This window comes from Helianthus annuus, chromosome 5, assembly GCF_002127325.2.
Source record: "Helianthus annuus cultivar XRQ/B chromosome 5, HanXRQr2.0-SUNRISE, whole genome shotgun sequence".
Classification (NCBI taxonomy): domain Eukaryota; kingdom Viridiplantae; phylum Streptophyta; class Magnoliopsida; order Asterales; family Asteraceae; genus Helianthus; species Helianthus annuus.
This window is the reverse complement of record NC_035437.2, coordinates 32,520,968-32,543,128: the sequence shown is the minus strand read 5'-3', so window position 1 is coordinate 32,543,128 and position 22,161 is coordinate 32,520,968. Positions and strand designations below refer to the sequence as shown.

Here is a 22,161-nt window from a genome sequence, read left to right as displayed (position 1 = left end):
TCATAAGTTTCTTTCATCAAACACTTACCACCAACAACTTTCTCTCCTCCCTCCTACACCTCACGGCCGCCACGCTCCTCCACCATATCACCACCATCAACTTCCATTTTAGCCATTTCTCATACATACAAAGGTACAAGAGGTCATACAAACAAGCTAGGTGCTCTCGGAAGTTCAAAGACCACTCTAGTTTTCTTTTATCCACCACTTTTACGCCTTGTTTCTTCCCTAGCCTTGTGCTTGTAGTAAGTGCTTCTAATCATCATCTTGTTCTTGTATTTGGTGGTTAATAGATGATTTAATGGTGGAAAATTAAGAAACACTAAAGAACTTGCATTAATCTTAAACATAAAGTGATAAATGGTGGATAAAGATTAGTTATGTGTGTAAATCATGAAGATCTTGTGTAGTTGTGATTATTTGATGTTGTTTGTTAGTAGAAATAAGATGGATCATCATCTAGACATACTAGTTCATGTTTAAGAGCATGAACTAGTAGGATGTAAAAGTTAGAAAGTTGAAAGATGATGGATCCATCCATTCATAAGCCTTGAACTTGAATAAACATAACTTTTCTTGAAAAATAAGGTTATAAACTTGTAGATCCAAAGATCTACAAGTGGTTTTTCGGAAGAACCAAGTGAAAAATACTAGTTTTGTCATAATCCGGATCTTGTATGAAAGAAGCACATTTATAGTAACTAAACAAGTGTGTAAACACTTGTGTAACAAGGAAATTTCATAAAGAAATATATTTTGTGAATCTTGACAAGAAGTTGTGAAACTCCAAGTTATTTAAAAATAAAGTTTTCAAGAAACTAAACTTATTTTTAAAGGTAACAAGACCTACTAAACATATTAGTAATTTACTACATATCTTTACAAAACTTCCAAGTTCATGAGTTTATGATTTAGTCTCATTTTGTCAAGATTAGTGATTAAATATTGTATATATTGTTGGTTGGTAAATTTTTTGAATGATTTTTACAAAAGAAAATGGTATGCTAAAAGCATGGACACCTCCATTTACAGAGGAAACTCTGGCGAATTTTTTCTAGAAATACGACACTTAGAAATATTTTTCTAACAAATGTTTACAAATATATATTTAAACATTATTTTTCTAAATAAACTTCACCATGATTTTTGTTACAAAGTACCAAGTGCCAGAGGTTGATTTTCGTAAATAAAATTGGATAAATATATATTTAGAATATATATCTTATACTAGAACACTTGTGTGGATACTTGTTTATTTGTGAGATAGTTATATTATATTAGGGTAAAATAATATAACTTGATAATATGTCTTGACATTTAAATAATGTGGTTTGTGGTAGAAAGTAATGAGTAAATAAACAGTACGTAAGATACGTGTTATGCATGAGAAACTGATTGTTGTGTGTACCTTATTAGGACGTGCTTGATTTCCTGATTTACTTGAGTAATTAATCTAACCGAGCAAACCAAGGTGAGTTCACACACTTTCTAAGGCATGGGATTCCCGGTGGTTTGGGAATGGGTTAAAGAACTTAAAAATGGAATCTACATATCCTCCTTGGGTAGGATATGTACGGGCATCCTCCATAGGTAGGATGCCAATATTAATCCTGCGTATTCTCCTTGGGTAGAACTACGTACGTTCGTCCTCCTTGGGTAGGACAACAACCTTAAACTTACTAGACAAAACTCTATCCTGAAGTCCCTCAGTTTATATCGACTTAATCGCCGAGACCAATGGCGAGCGGGTCATTAGTTAACAGCGCTATTAGGTTTAACAAACCTCACACCGTGCCAGTCGGACGGGCGTGTACTAATGGACTATGGCAAACTGTCAGTGATGATAGACACTGACATAGGGCACAACTTATTTGCGTTAGTAGTCGATATGGTACAGTCTAGTGGTTCACATGGGGAAGCCCCCACTTATCATGGATATGGTTTGGGTAATAAAGAATGAACTGGTTAATCACGCTTTCAACTACGGGGTAACCCCCACGGCAATTACGCCGACGAAAGACAAACCACGTTTTTAGAAACAACTTAAAACTAAACAACCAACCGTGAACTCACTCAACTTTGTTGTTGACTCGTTGTTACATGCCTTACAGGTCGTTAAATGCTTGGAGCTTGCACGAGGAAGGAGTCGTTGTGGGATACGGACTGTTATGTTCCGTACTTAATATTTTTTTCCTTTTTGAACTTATTAAACTTACGCTTTAGACTTTAAACTTATGAACTATGGACTTATGTTTTTGGGTTTTACTGTTAGTGCTTCCGCTAATTAATATGAACTTAGTTAACTAGCTTTGGTCACCAATTGTATTGTGGTTGATTTTATTTACTTATTACGTTGTTCAATATGATTGGTGGCTCGATCCTGATCATGTCACGCCTCCAAGCGGTGATACTCCGCATGGTGGATTTTGGGGTGTGACAGATTGGTATCAGAGCCATTGGTTATAGTGAACTTGGTTTTAAAAAGGGAAAAGCTTTTTGATAAATCCATACTATAACCTGGACAGTGCTCAACGATCCACAACGACGCTTCGCTCCACGTGCAAGACTCGACACAATAGGTGGTATGATCTATGTTAAATTGTCGGTTAGATAGTTCACTTTGTGCATTAGTTAACGTGATAATTGCTATTTGAACCTTGTGTGCTTACTCTCTCCTGTCGTCCCAAACTTACGCACTTTCGCGACACTTTCCTCACTTACGTTGCTTCATTGTGAAGATCATGAGCGGACGCGGAGGACGTATCAACCTAACTCAAGCCCAGCTGACGGCTTTGATCAACGAACGAGTTGCTGAGGCACTCGCAGCTGTCCCTGCAGGAGGTATAACCTGCCATATCAACCCATCTTAGGACGTTTAGATCCTACCTTCGCAAACCAACCCTCATGCTTAACCTGCCATACTTTCAGTTTTGTTAAAACATGCAACAACTGACCTAAAAGAATTACCACAAAAGTATAGACCATCAGTTTGACTACCAGTCACCAGGGTTTTCTTTAAGCATAAATCCTGAATATAACAATTTTCCTCATCAAATACAACTCTAAGTTTATTATCCTTTGCTAACTTATGAACATATATAAGATTAACACAATATTCAGGAACGACAAAAACATCTTTAAGAACTACAGAATCAGACAACTTATAACACCCTATTTTTGTTACTTTAGCATTTGTACCATTAGGATGTTTTACGGTGATGTTGTAATCAGAAACATCAACAAGATTAAACATGTTTTCACTTGTCATTACCATATGCTGGTTTGCACCAGAGTCAACTATCCAGCTCATACCAACTTAGACAACACACTAGTATTAAAACAATACAAATTTTTATACCACCCTAATGATTAAAAAACACTAAAACATTTACCTCCAACATTGGAACTAGAAGGATCATTCACCTTATTCTCACCCAGCAAACCTAACAACTTGGCAAACTGATCAGAAGTCAAAGAATTCAATGAAGTACCAACAGATTTGTCACTCACAGAGTTATTCACAGAATTATTAGATTTAGACCATTGATTATTGTTTTGACTAGGTTTAGACCTATAATTTGGTGGATATCCATGAATCTCAAAACACTTATCAATAACATGACCAATCTTGTTACAATGAGTGCATTTCAAGTTGGGATTAGGACCTTTGTTAAATTTTTTCTTGTTATTACTAAACTGATTTGCTTTAGCAACAAAACCAACATTAGGTACTGTAGAACCACTGTTTGAACTCCTATATGACTCTTCCCTAGATATAATCGAAAAAGCTGTTTTAACAGAAGGAAGAGGATCCCTGGTTAATAGATTAGTTCTAAAAGGTTGGTAAACATCATCTAATCCCATCAAGAATTGCATAAGTTTTATTAACTGACTAAACTCATTGAACTTGGTAGAAGCATTACAAGTGCAAGATGGTAACTGTAACATAGCATCGAATTGTTTCCACATAGTATTAATCCTATGTTAATACTCAGACACACTAGAACCATTTTGACTAACAGAATTAATTTTCTGATATAACCCAAATACCACTGAACCATCAACCTTATCATATGTCTCTTTCAAATCATTCCAAACTTCAGAAGCAAGTTTGGAATAAACTTGACCAACATACAACTCATCAGAAACAGAATTCAGAATCCAGGTTAAAACAATAGAGTTGCATCTTTCCCATTGACTTGCCAAGACATCATTAGACTCAGATTTAACACATGTTCCATCAACAAATCCTAATTTGTTCTTAGCCATCAAAGCAAGTTTCATAGCATTTGACTAAACCACATAATTCACAGTGTCTTTTAACTTGATATTAACACTAGACAGATTACTAGAATCACTAGCATGCAAATACAAAGGATTACTAGCATCTAATTTACTTATTAAAGTAACAGACGACTCAGTTTTGTCAGTCATGGTCAAATAGGAACAAACAAGAACGGAACACAATCAGGCAAAACCAAAACCAATCGAACAACCAAAATCACTCAACAAGAAATCAGATAACAACTCTAAGATCACTTAACAGATAACCAACAAACAAAACCAAACAAGAGTCACGAATTAAAAAACAGCAAATAATGAATGAATACTCACGGTGAAACTACACCAGTGTTCCAGATCGTTGGTTCATCACTCAAGGTGCCAACGCAGGTCTTAGTGTAGAAGCCACCTAAATCTATTGACACAAAAAGAACAATCTCACCGAGAGGGGTTCCCAAGTTAGGGTTCGCCGAATAAAATCACAGTCTATAACCTTCACTTAGGGTTATATGACTGTGAGCAAAGAAAATCCAGAAACAACACTTCTTGACAAACACAACCAGTTCTTAAACAAGAACTGAATCAAGGACCACAAGAGACTCAGTCGAAGACACCGGTTCAAAAAACAAACCAAACCCTAGATCCAAGCCACCAAAACATAAGAATCAAGAAGTCACCGGTTCGAAGATACCAAACCCAAGATTCGGCAGCCAAACCCTAGATCTGAACCAGATCTCGCAGATTAACGATGCCTGTTAATCACGACTCTTGTAATACACAGCGGAAGAAAATCGGAGCACCAGATCAACCTTGGAGCTCTGATACCATGTCAGAACTCTAAGATTAATATGAAAAACAACTTTATACCGAAAGTTTTACAGCGGAAATCAACTACAAAACTGATCAATCAACAAAGATTGGCAGATATACTAGACGAACAAGATCATCAACACGATGATCTTTTACAGAAAGATGAAACCCTAACTCACGAATCTGACTTATGAGAGAGAGAACAATAATGCGTAAAAGTTAAGATAATAGAAATATCTGGAAGACTGCCTTATATCAGACACAGCAACGACTAAATGCACCAGCAACAGCCCCACGTAAACCAGCAGAAAGAATAAGCCCACCAACAGAAAGAATAAGCCCACCAGTTGAAATAAGTAGCCCAACAAATGTAGAAATGTAATAAGCCCAAACCTCACAAAAAAATAAAAACAGATTGTAAGTAAATAGAACCAAAAATATATAAAAAACATTTAAACTGAAATATATAGGTTATTTTAACACATTACAGCTCATAAGCCGCTACACGCACAAGTTTCATGACAAATATGGACATGGTTCATCACATTACAGCTCGTAAGACGATATGCGCATAAGCTCATTACATTACAGCTTGTCGGACAATGGCTATGAGCCCAACATGACTTTACCTAAAGGACCATGACTACGAGTCTCACATGACGACTACACATGCTAAATGTTCACAAGACACATCACGCAGGCTCCATACATTAGCGTTCATCGAAAAAAGGGGGACATACGTACCATATATAGGAAATCAGGAATCCGTTTGACGCAGGTGTAACATGTTTTCCCCTGCGGTCCACAATGAATATACCAATGCTTGTAAGACGCGTAAACAATATGTCTCCGACGTGCGAGTAATGCCTATGCAAGTTTACAAGACACGGGGGTGGCATGCCTCTTGTGTACGGGTTGAAAGTCACGATACTCAAATGAACATTCTTCCACATCTAACAGGTTGCCAAAAGTCCAAAGAAGCACAAATAAGGCGCACACACACAATAGGCCTGTAAACAATGCCAACTTAGAAAAGCAAAGAGCGTGAACACAACTGTCTGCCAAAGATCCCAAAATGCATACCAAGCTTACGAAATCATTTCAATTAAGTTTAGTGCTCCGACCAGCGCTTGCGCGCGGGAGCAATACTAGACTAGGGGAGTTGAAGAGGTAGGATACGAAACGTACCTCCAACCTGTCCTAAACGGTTGATCTTCATAAAGGACACGAGTTTTTGTAATACTTGTTATGCTTGTATACTAATCCATTAGCAAAGTCCAGCGCAATGTAGCTCCCGCTACATTTTGTGGACTAGGGAATCGTAAAGGACATGAATTTCTATAAGGCTAGGGGGTGTGGTATAGCGTCCCTGGCCAAATCACCATTTTTAGCGCCCTTTAGCGCCCCATAGCCACCCCGTGGGCGCCAGGGGGGGGGGGCATGGAGAGGGCTCCATTGCAGTAACGAGCGCTAAGGGGGGGGGGGTGCAGGTGGGGCCAATTCTTTTTAACCAATAAAATGTTTTGCTCTTTATTTATTTATTTTTTTTGTATTTTATTTAATAGGGGGATTTAAAGGGGCTTTAAACCATTGTATGCAAATTAAAGGGAGAGACTTTAAATCCCCCTATGTGACATGGCGCTGATGTGGCGTGATAAAACCCCTAGGGGCTTTATACCACACCCCCAACCTAATATTTGTTATGCTTTTGTGTCACGACCCCCGACCCACCCTGTACGGAATCGGGAGCCGCGAGCAGCCAAGTGGTACCGGTGGTTATTTTTGAAAAACATTGCAGCGGAAATTTCATCAGGACCGTGAGTTAGGAAAGATATCAGAGTTTTAAAAACACCGGATTTTATTTATTAAATATATGGGATAAAAACCCATGTTTTACAATGGTAGCTTTTAATAACGGATAAACCCGATTATATAAAACAAATTTTCTTAATTTAATTTAATTGATAAAAATGAGCCACTTTTGTAAGTCTTGGTGGTGCCGTATCCAACTCTTATTCCAATCTACTGTAATTACCTGAAGCGCGTTTTAAAAAGGTTTTGTCAGCAGTGAAATACGGAGTGAATCATTCATTTTAAATAAAATGACACGTGGTTATAATTTACAGTATTAAGGGAGATTACAATGTTTCTATCAACCAATTACCCACAGTATTTGTCACTCGACCGGATCTGTGACTATGGTCATATCACTATTGGTCCTGTCACCCAATAGTGACGAGTATCACAAATTTTAGGCTCGCCCACCTAAAGTGATAAAATAGTAGTAATGTGCACAATACCCCACATACCGGCTGTAATTTGGTGATTACATAAACTTAATCCCTGTAATTATAACTTTGAAAATATACATGATTTTGTAAACAATTTGATAAAAAGAGAATGACTCACATTATAAGCATGCAGTATTGATTTAACAAGCTTCCTGATTTAATTCTTCTGAGTATTAGCATCTACTTTGATTGTAAGTGTATGGGGTAGAGTTTAGTCTACTGATAAGCCTGATAACCTAATTTAATAATAATGCACACGAACTAGGTAAATAACTGATACAACATTTACGATAACTCACGAGATTAAACCCTCACAACGAATGACAAAGTGCGATACTTAAACATCCAGCGGATGCGCAACGAATGACAGAGTATAACCCGAGTTCGGGCGACACTCAAACATCCTGTCAGAATCACGACGAATGACAAAGTATAACCCGGGTTTGAGCAGCACTTAAACATTCATCGGATAGTTTCAATCGATCAGACATTGAATCGTAGCAACGATCAAGTTAATACCCTGTATCGTAGCAGCGTTTCGTGATTGTGTGTGTTTTTATAGTAGACGGACGATAACTCAACGTACGAATTGAAATTTATGGTCGAAACAATCAAACTGATCAAGTCCCAGGCCCCTGGATTTATAGCCTGATTTGGACCCGCCCGTGTGTCGCGACAGGATCCCCGGGATCTGTCGCGTGTTGCGGGGGAATCCAAAGTAGGCTAGGCCTGCTTCGTCACCTACTTAGGTCTGCTGAGTCGACGTTTCATAAAATTTCAATTTTGACAACGAATTATAAAGATAATTCTGATTAGGGAATATCCCCCTCTGAGTTTTAGGGGCCCTGATCCTAAATCTGATTGTTTTGAAAACTTTAGGGTTTATGCAGGATTACTTGGGGTCTCAAATAGGGTTTCTTATTTGAGAAAATAAAATAATAAATAATAGTTTTGGGTGAATCACAAAAAAGGAAATAAAATGGTGAGAAAAGAGAATGGACCCACTTTGTAACTTTAGGGTTCAACTAGAAAGCCTCCTGGTATAAATCTTGGGTATAACTTTTGAGCTATTTAAAAATAGAGAATGCACTCGTGGTAAGTATAGTACCACTAATTCAACCTTGTCCCTATATCACGAGACAGAACCCCAATGAACTTAGTCGGGCAAAGCCTTGACATGCGTTATGGGGCTCAGATCAATCGGAAAGGGTAGCGGTGATCGGGAGTTAAGATACTTAAAACAGGGCATGGCTTTTATTATTATGATGGGTGAAAAATATAATTTTAAAGAGAGGGGCGATAGAAAGAAGGGTGGACACTCAAACGGGCTGATGGTATTTTCTATTTATACTAAATATATGTTAGCTTTGAATTTAAGCAAAGCTTCCTGATGTGCCATGTACACAAGATATATGATACACACGTAGACATGTATGCATGAATTTTTGATATGTAGTACACGTCCACTTTTGGATGTGAATTCTTTTTATTAGTTTTATTTTATTATTTCATTTAATATATATATATATATATATATATATATTATAATTAATTTAACTGCTTTACTTATTTGTCGCTTATAACTTCTAAAATATAACATTTTATAAAACAATAATATGTCATTAGAACGAGAATAATTTTATCTACATTTTGAACCAAGTTTCATTAAAAAAAACGGAGTAAATCCAAATATAATGTATTTTTAATTACTAGACGGTCACTGGGCCCATCTAGATACTTCATATTTCTAATTTTCAACTCACCCGTAATCTACCCGTCTAATGATATAACTTTTTATATACTTTTATTTTATGTAGAAAGGTCACCCATATACAGGCCAATTAGTTATAATATTTCAACCAATTATATAAAATAGTTTTTAAAACTATTTGGGTCGAATATTTATATTAAAAATAAACTAGTTACTAGTTACTAGTGGTTAATAAATTTAACCAAACTTATTATTCTTATATAAAAATAGGAATGTTACATCTTGATACTTAGGATCGCTAGTCGCGTACTTTGGTTTATCGCTCTCACGCAAGCCTGCGACGCTCAAGATCGTTAGTCACGTTTTGCAATTTATCGCTCTCTAGCAAGCCTTTGACATCAGGCTCGTTAGTCCCATACTGTGAAATACGTTCTCACACAAGCCTTCGATTCGCCTAAATCTAGTTAGCTAGAAGCCTTCAAGTGTTCATCCACGCTACGCAAGTATACAACATTTTAATATTAAAAACAAGTGTTAATTCACGTCATGCGAGTATACAAGGCTTCGTTACTAAAACAAGTGAGCTTCACACCACGTGCATTACAAAATGCTCTTATTATTCAGGACAATGTCCATACTCCACTGAAAAAGGCATACCACAACACTATCCGCTTACATGCCGCATCAGCAAGTTGTTACCGGTGGCATCAATACTGCATTGCACACCACATTTTTATCCGACTGCGAGGCACATTTGAAAGTTCAGGTTAAAACTCTTGACGGCATGCGCATTATACATATAAAAACTTGTTAACATGCCCAAGTGTATCGCCTAGAATTCGTGTCCCATATATAAACGAGTAAAACTAGCTGACGTGACCAAGTGTCCATTTGGACGGTACATCTGGGTTTAAAATACTGGCCATCTGGTAGATCCTACCTTAGATTCCATGGGCTAACATAGACCCCACCTTATGATAACTAAAAAATCCGACGATAATAAATGACCAGTCCAACAAAATGCAGCTTGGGCTACATCATATTGGAGTGGTAGGACTTATAGAGATATCCTAGAAGTTGTGTCTGGCCTAATGGTTTTTAGGCCCAAAGGTATAGAAGCCCATGGAAAACCCTGAACGTTCACTATATAAAGGAGGTTTCACCTCAAAGAAAGGGGTATATCTTTCTCTCTCTCTCTCTCTCTCTCTCTCTCTCTCTCTCTCTCTCTCTTTCTCTCGGTCTCTCTCTCTCTATCATAACTCTAGATGTGGTCCATAGCTAAATTATGTTAAGAATATCCAAAGAATGTTGCAGTACGTCCAATGGCGTGTAGCCATATAAAGGTGTGGCATGTATAACCATATGTAGATGTGGACGGACTTGATAATAATGATGCGACGCATAGCCAAAATGAAGATGTGATGTGTGACGCAATAATGTTAACTTGTCACACAACTAAAAAAGACCTGGCATGTGGCCTAATAATAATGATGTGGCACGCGCCTATATTAATGGTGTGGCATCTTGCTCGATAACAATATACGTGTAGCCAATAATTATGTGTCATTGGTATTAATGTGCCTCGTAACCAAACCTCGTCTTTGGGAGATAATTGTTCTACACATCCGTATGTATGTCTGTAATATGTAAGGGAAATTTTGACATTCGAAAGATAACCCTTCATGGAATACTAGGACCATCAAAAGTAGATGACCAGAATAGGTCGTAGGGGTGTTACACCATGCTAGTCCCCCTGTTCATTGTTGCTAGGTAATGTTAGTAGCATTGAATTTTAAAAAATTGTTATATCATTTTTAAAATTCGTATATGGTCTATGAAATGTACCATAAAGTCACCTCAGGTGTGTGACTTAATTATAATAACCACCAATATGTATAATGAATACATAAGATTACTGTAGGACCTTAATCATTAGTCATGTACATCCAAATGAATGAGCCAAAACATTCACCTTTAGTAACCATGTATGGTGATAACAGTGTTAACGGGGTTATCTATTAAATTTATGAAATAAAGTGTCAAACAACTTTCAAGTTATGTAAAAGCAAGTGAAAAATGTGTTAAGATTCCATCATACATGAAATGCGCGACATGGTGGCGTGAAGGCACATAATAACACAAAAATGATCATAACTGCTGCAATTTGGATAGGGATATTTTTAGCAAATTTTGCTCTCCAGTGTAAGTTACCATATATTTTTGGGAATTTGTAACTTATTTAGAAAGGACAACAACTTGGTCAGCTTTTTCTACTTGCTTAGATATTGGGTTTCTAGTTCGATTACACAAAATGGTCGAGTTGCGTTGTCTTTGCATAATGGTCAATTGGGTGCGAATGATGAAGAAGATTCAACTGATGAGAATGGTACAGATGATGAAGAACCAAGAGATAATGGAACGCGAGCACTGTCATCACAATGAGAATATGATGATGAGGAGGTACACATATGTTGATATGGTTTGTGTTAAAGTTAGAAAGCTAGTCAAACATAAACAACATAATTGTATTTCTTTGTTAGTTTTAGGGCCCGCTTATAATTTTTATTGTTGGATATGCACAAACGGGTGTGCATTACTTTGATAATTATGGGTAGGGGTTAACCCCGACATGTTTTGTTTTATATGTTTTGTTTTAAAAAACCTCTTTACATTCTAAATCGGTACCGAAATAACTGAAAAAAATACCGGTACCAACACCGGTTTATCGAATACCGAAATCAAGAAATCTAAATACCGATACCAGTACCAATTAGGGATGTTCGGTATGGTATCGGTATTTAGGAAAAAAAATCTTATCCCTTTATTACGAATCATATTAATAATGGTTTTTAGGATGATAATTATCATTTTTCATCACCGTAGTTTTATTATTGGAAACCTACAAATGTACAGACAATAGATTTGCAATTCATGACACGGAGTTTGCAACAAACATAGAGGACGACGCGATTCCAGTAGAATGTGTTGATCGGCATGGCGGCTATGATGACTGTTATGAGGAAGCATTGTAAGTGACTTCAGCTTGTTTAATTATATGTTTTTATTGATGCTTGTGTGGTAACATATGATATCACTTATAACTACAGGCTTGCAGCTGATTGTATCATGATCATGATAGATGTGACGAATTTGCAGAGTTTTAAAAGATTGGAATTCTGGATTAATACAATATACAGGTTAGCTAATATTTAAAAAGTTGTATTATTTTTTGTCCGAAATTAATTATTTTCTTTTTCCGATTTTAGGATAGCCGGTATTAGTTTCAATCCCATTGTTATCGTTGGAAACAAGGTTGACTCGAATGAAAGAATTGTAGAACCACATATGGTTGTGGCGCGTTCTACCCTACAATATTATGAAGTTTCGGCTCTAGCAAACCATAACTATGAACAACCATTTGTATACCTCCTTCAACAATATTGGTAAGCATTATACATTCTAAAAAACCATTTTTATATGTTTTCATAAAGGAATAACTAAATATTATTTACATATCATTTTAGGAGGGGACCCGATCTTCAGCTTGAGGTAGCCCTTCGGCTTGCTAATCCACAGGCTCAGATTGTCCCGGTAGCACCAGCAGCAGCACCACCAGCACTAGCACTGTAAGACTTTTTTTATAAGTATTTAAATATTATTAAACTATGTACTGAATTATAACTAATACGAATACCAGTGTTGATAATGTTCGGTCCGTCATAGTACTTATCGACACTTGTATAGCTTATGAAACTAAAAAAAATATTCTACTTTGAGTTCAACTCCCTTATAATATAAACAATATGTATTTTAACCCATGTAATTTTCATTTAGTTTCATTTTCTCTAATAACTTGTGTTAACTAATTTAAAAAAGAACGTAATATGCAGTTGTATTCCAATATATATTTGATTGAAAACGAAGCTGTATTCAAATTTGGTATCATAAAATATACCGAGTTCCGGTGTATAACAATGATGTAGAGAACCGAACCAATACCAACCCCGTCGAATCGGGCGGCGAAATCTTAGTGATAAAATCAAAAATTAATGTCATCTAAAATATATTAATTTTATTTAAAACATGTGTGGGTTTTAAATATATTAATGCTATAGTTTATGTATTTTATACATTTTTAACCTTTTACAAGTTATTAAGTATAAAAATGTTATATTTTAAACTTTGATAAAACAAATTTACTAGAAAAAGTATATTTTTTTACTTTATACTCTTAATTTATCAAAAAAAATGTAATGAATAAAAAAATTATATCCGTTTCCCCTCGGGTATCGGGCATATGATTAGTTTGTTAAAAACATTCCCCTTGAGATTTTCATTTTTCATGTACACTTTTTTTTTTACCATTATAGCTTTTATTTATTACATCGACAACAAAAAAGATATGATCAATTACTACAAACATACAAGCATCACCATAAATATTTGAAATATATAAAATAGGTAAATTCTATGATATGAATTTTTAAAGACAAGATAATAATTCATACCATACAAAATATAAATAATATCATCGTATATACACATCTTAAAAGATATTATGTTTTTCATATACTAAAGTGTGTAATTTCACTTGCTGATAAGATGTTTAACATTGGTTTCAGGTGAAATACAACAAATGGGATGGTTGATAATATGAAGTCTTCGGATTGGAATATTGAACTCATTTTGATAACATCGATTGTTATAAGCTTGGAATATTGAATTCATTTTGATAAAACCGGTTGTTATAAGTATGGGTCGACTTTAAATGTGCTACGCACCGATGTGCTTGTTTTTTTAGGTAAAGTGTATAAACTTTGATGGAATCAGAGATGTTGTCGCATATTGCATGATATAATTTGAAGATTTAGGACCCAACTTTGATATATTTAGTATCTGTTTTTCAATTTTTTAATAACACCTCCTATCCTTATGTAATTTGCCCCATGATTAATTTAAGTATTCATTCATTTATAAAAAAAATTAAATTGCTATTAAAAAACTTAGTCATTGAAACTAGAGTTCACATATTTTGCAATGTTTGAGCGGTCGGAGCGTGTCCTAGATGGACGTCCTAGATGGTTTACTAGAACACCGCCACAACCAGCATTAGATGCTCTAGATGGACTAGATGCCCTAGATGGCTCAACCATTGGTTTATGAGTAGGGCTGTTCACGAGCCGAGCCGAGCCGAACCGAGCAGACCTTTGGTCGTGTTTGGCTCGTTTTCAAACCGAACCGAGCGGAGCGGCTCATTTAAAACCGAGCATCAAATCAAGCGAGGATTTTTCGAGCAGTAAAAATTCCGAGCGAGCGTCGAGCGAAGTTCGAGAGATTTGGACAACCGTGTCGCGCAATTTAAATTTGTTGAGAGAGATAGTGACAATGTTGGGTTTCAAGTTTTTATGTCTTTAAAAACATGCACATTTCATGGCATAATATTTTTCTTATAAATAACATTGCTGTGGCTGACGAGGCTATTATCATATTGCACGAACAATGACGTTGAGAGCAGGAGACGGTCGACTTAGGGTAACAACAAGAAACATTGAGGCGATGAACAGACTGTCGTTTATCGGTTTAGGGTTTAGCTTTTAGTTTTGATTTTAAATTTTTATTGGCGTGATTGGGCCCGTACGTATAGATATAGTTGTAAATTTGTATATAGTTGACCAAAATCTAATAGACTGGTACATATAAAACTATAAATTTAATTTATATTTAAGTATATATGTATGTGTAAGTATGTGTATATATATAGGTGTAGGATAAGGATCATTACAGAACACTAATTATTGCGAGAACAAAAAGAACAACTCTAAATCACTAAATTTTGGGATTTAAGGTTCATATTTCTTAAAATTTATGTTTCTTACATTCATATATGTATTATATATACATAAAAAATCATATATTTTTCTCTACACATAGTCTACATACATGTAGGTAATTTAGCCTACACATAACCTACATGTGTGTAGGTTATTTAAAAACTAAAGATTTTTCATATTTTGTTTTAAATTCTAGTGTGAGAAACAATAAATCTTACATTTATAACATTTTCATTTACTTTTTAGGTTTTTACGATTGAAAAAATGAGTGATTCATTTTGTTCTGTGTGTTCTCGCAATATTTAGTGTTCTGCATAGAACCTTCCCCTATAGGTGTATGTGTGTATATATATGTATAATTTATATTTGTGTATATACATGTTTATAGATGTATGTGTATATGTATATGTATATGTATATGTATATGTATATGTATATGTATATGTATATGTATATGTATATGTATATGTATATGTATATGTATATGTATATGTATATGTATATGTATATGTATATGTATATGTATATATACTAATTAAAATAATAATTCGAATCGAACCGAGTCGAGCGGACCTTTGCTCATGCTTGGCTCGTTTACAAACCGAACCGAGCAGAGCGGCTCATTTACAACCGAGCGTCAAATCGAACGAGCAATTTCCGAACGAACGTCGAGCGAGCGGTGAACGGCGAGCGATTTGAAGGGCCCTATTTATGAGCCGACGCTAAATAAAAAGTGGAATAGTAAAATTTAACTCTATTGTTTTCACTATATATACAAATATACACTTCTATTGTTTTACGCTTCTACTTCTATTTTATTTTCTATTTGTACAATCAATATTATCTCTTACAAAAACCCATTCACATAGAGGGATCAAGTAAAAAACACACAACTTCAAAGCATAAACAATATCGGCTGAAGGTGAGTTAGCCAAACTAAACCTATTCCAACCCTAACCTATGCAATATCATATAGAATCGTCATTCGAGATACATCCCTAAGATGGGTAATCCGGCTTGAAGTGGCTTGAATTTCATCTACAAGACAAAACACCGTTAGGACTCGTTACCCTCCGGCGTGAGAATAAGTATTCATTTGTGGGAGTAAAAGTGTCGAACAATATCAACCACCCATTTATGAAACGGCCATGCAGCGGTAACAGGTGTAAAATTGTTCCTGGGTGCAAGGTCTGCGGCGCGTAACGTTGGCAACTCATGCATTTCCGTAGTTCTTTAAAAGCGTACTCCTGCATTCTTGGCCAATAATATCATGCGTTAGTTATTGTGGCTACCACAGATCTAGGTCCAGCATGAATCCCACAGATCCCCTCGTGTATTTCCTTGATCAAGTATGCGGCTTCCGTCGGGGTGGCGCAACGCAATAGCGGACCCAGATATGACTTTATGTATAGCACGCTGTTGTTCAACTCGTACTGCAACTCCTTTGTTTTTATATTCCTAGCTTCCCCCTAGACACCGTTAATTCCCCGCTTGTTAAGTACTTAACACGGGGTGTCATCCAACAATCTTCAACAGCATTCATAGCGGGTACTTCTCTAAGCGCTATGGAGGGCGTGTGCAATGGTTCCACTCGTACCTCATGTTCCATTCCCGAGTTGGCTAATTTGCTGAGCGCGTTTACTATCAGATTTCCCCCTGTGAACATGTGTCAAGCTCACACTATCAAACATGGCGATCAAGCTTTTTGCCTTGGCCAGGTACTTTTCCATGGATTCATCACGGGCATCATATGTTTCGTTTATTTGACTGTTGACCAGTAATGAGTCCACATATGCGTCCACCCGTGTGGCTCCCATAGAATGCACCATGCGCAGACCCGCCAGTAACGCCTTATACTCCGACTCATTGTTCGAGCAATCGAACTCAAATTTCAGAGTGTACATTAGTTTGACACCACCTGGGCTTATTAACATGAGGCCTGCCCCCGCCCCTTTGCCGCTGGACGATCCATTGTATAGAGTTTCTAGGTTTGCCTGACAGTGCTGGATTCGGGGACATCTTGCGAAACAAGCCCCTGGATATGTTCTCCTTCTGGGATTTCAACTAGGAAATCGGCCAACACCTGGCCTTTTATGGTTGTTCCCTTTCGATATTTGACGTCCAACGCCCCAAGTTCTATTGCCCATTTTGCTAGACGTCCCGAGATCTCAGGTTTGTTTAAAATTTGGTGCAACGGGTAATTGGTCAGGACTTGTATTTTGTGGCCCTGAAAGTACCGCCTGAGGTGCCGTGAAGCATGAACTAATGCCAAGACAAATTTTTCCAACATTGGATACCGAGTTTCGGGATCCGATAGTACCCTGCTAACATAGTAGATGGGCGTTTGCACCCCTCCCCGCTCTACCATGAGTAATGCGCTGATGGCGTAATGAGCGGCCGATAAATACATCTTCAATATTTCTTCTGGACGTGGAGCAGTCAGGGTTGGTAAGCAAGCCAGGAAGCGCTTCATTTCTTGCAACGCCTCCTCCGCTTCTTGTGTCCATTTGAAATTGTTCTTGTTTAAGAAATCCTTTAGTGTCTTTATCAAAGGTAACGATCGCTCTGTGTGCTTCGCCAGGAATCTATTGATTGCCACCAACCTGCCGTTGAGTGTCTGAGCTTCCTTGAGTGTTTACGGGTGAGGCATGCTGGTGATTTCCATTACTTTTTATGGGTTTGCTTTAAACCCATCGCGTGTGACAACAACCCCGAGGAAATTACACTCCTAGACTCCAAATGCACACTTCTTTGGGTTGAGCTTGATATTGTATTCTCTGAGCATTTGGAATGTTTCTTCGATATCTTTCAGCATGATCTTCTCTTCTGTGCTTTTAATGACCAAGTCGTCCATATAGACTTCCATATTTCGTCCAATCTGCTTGGCAAAAGCTTTATCCATCAGCCTTTGATATGTTACTCCCGTGTTTCGTAACCCGAAGGGCAATTTTGTGTAACAGAAAACGCCGATGTCGGTATGGAAAGCCGTTTTTCCTCATCTTCTTCTTCTGCCATCTGGATATGGTGGTATCCCTTGTATGGGTCCAACACGCACTTGAATCGAAAAGGGACTAAAGAATCGACTTTAAAGTCTATTGCCAGGAGTGGGTATACATCTTTAGGGCACGCCTTATTGAGGTCTTTGTAGTCAACACACATTTTCCACGTGCCGTTAATCTTCTTTACCATGACCAGATTTGCAATCCACGTGTGGTAATTGGTTTCTTGCAGTATTCCCGCTTCAATTAACTTTCGGACTTCTTTCACTATGGCTTCCTTTCTGTCAGGTGCCATACTCCGCTTCTTTTGAGCGATTGACAAAGAAAAGAGCTGTTGAGAATCCTCATCTCGCAATCTTTTTAACAAGATCTTCAAGCAAAGCTGATCGTGATCCTGATATGAAGCTAACCACAAGAGAAGAAGAAAGAGACATAGTGCTGAGAGTTTAGAAGTCAAGAACTTCCACAACTCTTACAGCATAGCGACAACTATAGACTTCGCTGAAGACGTTGCTGAATTCATGCTATGAAAACAATTTGATGCATCAGTCTAGGGGGAGATTGTTAGGCCCTAGAAGTGTAAGACTGACGCATCAAATACACGCAACGAGCTATGGTAGCGAACGGGGATTAATTGGGTTAGTTTGTATTTGGTTTTGGACCTTTAATAGGTCATTAGGCCTCGCCTAATGTGACAACCCTCAAAATTCCATGTATTCCGTACAATTTGTTAATGATAATTAAAGTGCTTAACTGCTCTCTGATATCTGTGTTATACTTACATGTGCATGGTAACATACTAGTAGTGTACAGAAAAGTCATTAAATAGTCCTGTGTGTTTTTCTGAGTGTTTGGAATTAAAAATGTTACAAATATATATATATATATATATATATATATATATATATATATATATATATATATATATATATATATATATATATATATATATATATATATATATATATATATATATATATAAGACCCTTTACGGATTAATTAAGCACTTTAACAAAACAGTGTCAACCGAACAACCGGACTTTACCCGGAACATAAAAACATTGCCAGACACATTGTTTTTACTTTTCTGAGCTAGTTAGGGTCCCCGAACACCCTAACACCATTTATATTACAACACACATAATAATATCCTAACTAAACACTTTGAAACTAACCAACTTGTAACTATATCATCAACACCCATCCCCTACCCCCCCCCACCCCATTTCGACGGTCCCAAGGGGTGGGGCACCCCTTTGTTTCTTTTGATTATTAAATTATCAATGTTGGTCATTTAGAAGACATATTACATGTTGGGTCATGAGGGAACTTGCTTTATAAATTTGTTCATGAGATCATAAGTTTCTTTCATCAAACACTTACCACCAACAACTTTCTCTCCTCCCTCCTACACCTCACGGCCGCCACGCTCCTCCACCATATCACCACCATCAACTTCCATTTTAGCCATTTCTCATACATACAAAGGTACAAGAGGTCATACAAACAAGCTCGGTGCTCTCGGAAGTTCAAAGACCACTCTAGTTTTCTTTTATCCACCACTTTTACGCCTTGTTTCTTCCCTAGCCTTGTGCTAGTAGTAAGTGCTTCTAATCATCATCTTGTTCTTGTATTTGGTGGTTAATAGATGATTTAATGGTGGAAAATTAAGAAACACTAAAGAACTTGCATTAATCTTAAACATAAAGTGATAAATGGTGGATAAAGATTAGTTATGTGTGTAACTCATGAAGATCTTGTGTAGTTGTGATTATTTGATGTTGTTTGTTAGTAGAAATAAGATGGATCATCATCTAGACATACTAGTTCATGTTTAAGAGCATGAACTAGTAGGATGTAAAAGTTAGAAAGTTGAAAGATGATGGATCCATCCATTCATAAGCCTTGAACTTGAATAAACATAACTTTTCTTGAAAAATAAGGTTATAAACTTGTAGATCCAAAGATCTACAAGTGGTTTTTCGGAAGAACCAAGTGAAAAATACTAGTTTTGTCATAATCCGGATCTTGTATGAAAGAAGCACATTTATAGTAACTAAACAAGTGTGTAAACACTTGTGTAACAAGGAAATTTCATAAAGAAATATATTTTGTGAATCTTGACAAGAAGTTGTGAAACTCCAAGTTATTTAAAAACAAAGTTTTCAAGAAACTAAACTTATTTTTAAAGGTAACAAGACCTACTAAACATATTAGTAATTTACTACATATCTTTACAAAACTTCCAAGTTCATGAGTTTATGATTTAGTCTCATTTTGTCAAGATTAGTGATTAAATATTGTATATATTGTTGGTTGGTAAATTTTTTGAATGATTTTACAAAAGAAAATGATATGCTAAAAGCATGGACACCTCCATTTACAGAGGAAACTCTGGCGAATTTTTTCTAGAAATACGACACTTAGAAATATTTTTCTAACAAATGTTTACAAATATATTTTTAAACATTATTTTTCTAAATAAACTTCACCATGATTTTTGTTACAAAGTACCAAGTGCCAGAGGTTGATTTTCGTAAATAAAATTAGATAAATATATATTTAGAATATATATCTTATACTAGAACACTTGTGTGGATACTTGTTTATTTGTGAGATAGTTATATTATATTAGGGTAAAATAATATAACTTGATAATATGTCTTGACATTTAAATAATGTGGTTTGTGGTAGAAAGTAATGGGTAAATAAACAGTACGTAAGATACGTGTTATGCATGAGAAACTGATTGTTGTGTGTACCTTATTAGGACGTGCTTGATTTCCTGATTTACTTGAGTAATTAATCTAACCGAGCAAACCAAGGTGAGTTCACACACTTTCTAAGGCATGGGATTCCCGGTGGTTTGGGAATGGGTTAAAGAACTTAAAAATGGAATCTACATATCCTCCTTGGGTAGGATATGTACGGGCATCCTCCATAGGTAGGATGCCAATATTAATCCTGCGTATTCTCCTTGGGTAGAACTACGTACGTTCGTCCTCCTTGGGTAGGACAACAACCTTAAACTTCCTAGACAAAACTCTATCCTGAAGTCCCTCAGTTTATATCGACTTAATCGCCGAGGCCAATGGCGAGCGGGTCATTAGTTAATAGCGCTATTAGGTTTAACAAACCTCACATCGTGCCAGTCGGACGGGCGTGTACTAATGGACTATGGCAAACTGTCAGTGATGATAGACACTGACATAGGGCACAACTTATTTGCGTTAGTAGTCGATATGGTACAGTCTAGTGGTTCACATGGGGAAGCCCCCACTTATCATGGATATGGTTTGGGTAATAAAGAATGAACTGGTTAATCACGCTTTCAACTACGGGGTAACCCCCACGGCAATTACGCCAACGAAAGACAAACCACGTTTTCAGAAACAACTTAAAACTAAACAACCAACCGTGAACTCACTCAACTTTGTTGTTGACTCGTTGTTACATGCCTTACAGGTCGTTAAATGCTTGGAGCTTGCACGAGGAAGGAGTCGTTGTGGGATACGGACTGTTATGTTTCGTACTTAATATTTAATTCCTTTTTGAACTTATTAAACTTACGCTTTAGACTTTAAACTTATGAACTATGGACTTATGTTTTTTGGGTTTTACTTTTAGTGCTTCCGCTGATTAATTTGAACTTAGTTAACTAGCTTTGGTCACCAATTGTATTGTGGTTGATTTTATTTACTTATTACGTTGTTCAATATGATTGGTGGCTCGATCCTGGTCATGTCACGCCTCCAAGCGGTGATACTCCGCATGGTGGATTTTGGGGTGTGACAGATTGGTATCAGAGCCATTGGTTATAGTGAACTTGGTTTTAAAAAGGGAAAAGCTTTTTGATAAAACCATACTATAACCAGGACAGTGCTCAACGATCCACAACGACGCTTCGCTCCACGTGCAAGACTCGACACAATAGGTGGTATGATCTATGTTAAATTGTCGGTTAGATAGTTCACTTTGTGCATTAGTTAACGTGATAATTGCTGTTTGAACCTTGTGTACTTACTCTCTCCTGTCGTCCCAAACTTACGCACTTTCGCGACACTTTCCTCACTTACGTTGCTTCATTGTGAAGATCATGAGCGGACGCGGAGGACGTATCAACCTAACTCAAGCCCAGCTGACGACTTTGATCAACGAACGAGTTGCTGAGGCACTCGCAGCTGTCCCTGCAGGAGGTATAACCTGCCATATCAACCCATCTTAGGACGTTTAGATCC

The 22,161-nt window shown here is 36.8% G+C and overlaps 1 protein-coding gene across 1 annotated transcript; it reads right to left on the bottom strand.

The window, feature by feature from the left end:
* Positions 1-2,908: 2,908 nt before the first annotated feature.
* On the bottom strand, positions 2,909-4,434 carry LOC110943095. Its single transcript, XM_022184851.1, has 4 exons — positions 4,336-4,434; positions 4,051-4,293; positions 3,393-3,939; positions 2,909-3,315 (listed from the first exon to the last, which is right to left on the bottom strand). The coding sequence occupies exons 1-4, from the start codon at positions 4,432-4,434 to the stop codon at positions 2,909-2,911; spliced, it is 1,296 nt and encodes a 431-aa protein (XP_022040543.1).
* Positions 4,435-22,161: the final 17,727 nt, after the last annotated feature.

What these genes read in the sequence shown, in the direction of transcription:
- LOC110943095 (XM_022184851.1), bottom strand. Translation starts at nt 4,434, where the DNA reads ATGACTGACAAAACTGAGTCGTCTGTTACTTTAATAAGTAAATTAGAT. An exon ending in ATAAGGTTGATGGTTCAGTG is followed by an intron (nt 3,940 to 4,050) that starts GTATTTGGGTTA and finishes GCTATGTTACAG; the next exon opens with TTACCATCTTGCACTTGTAA. An exon ending in TTCTAGTTCCAATGTTGGAG is followed by an intron (nt 3,316 to 3,392) that starts GTAAATGTTTTA and finishes GTGTTGTCTAAG; the next exon opens with TTGGTATGAGCTGGATAGTT.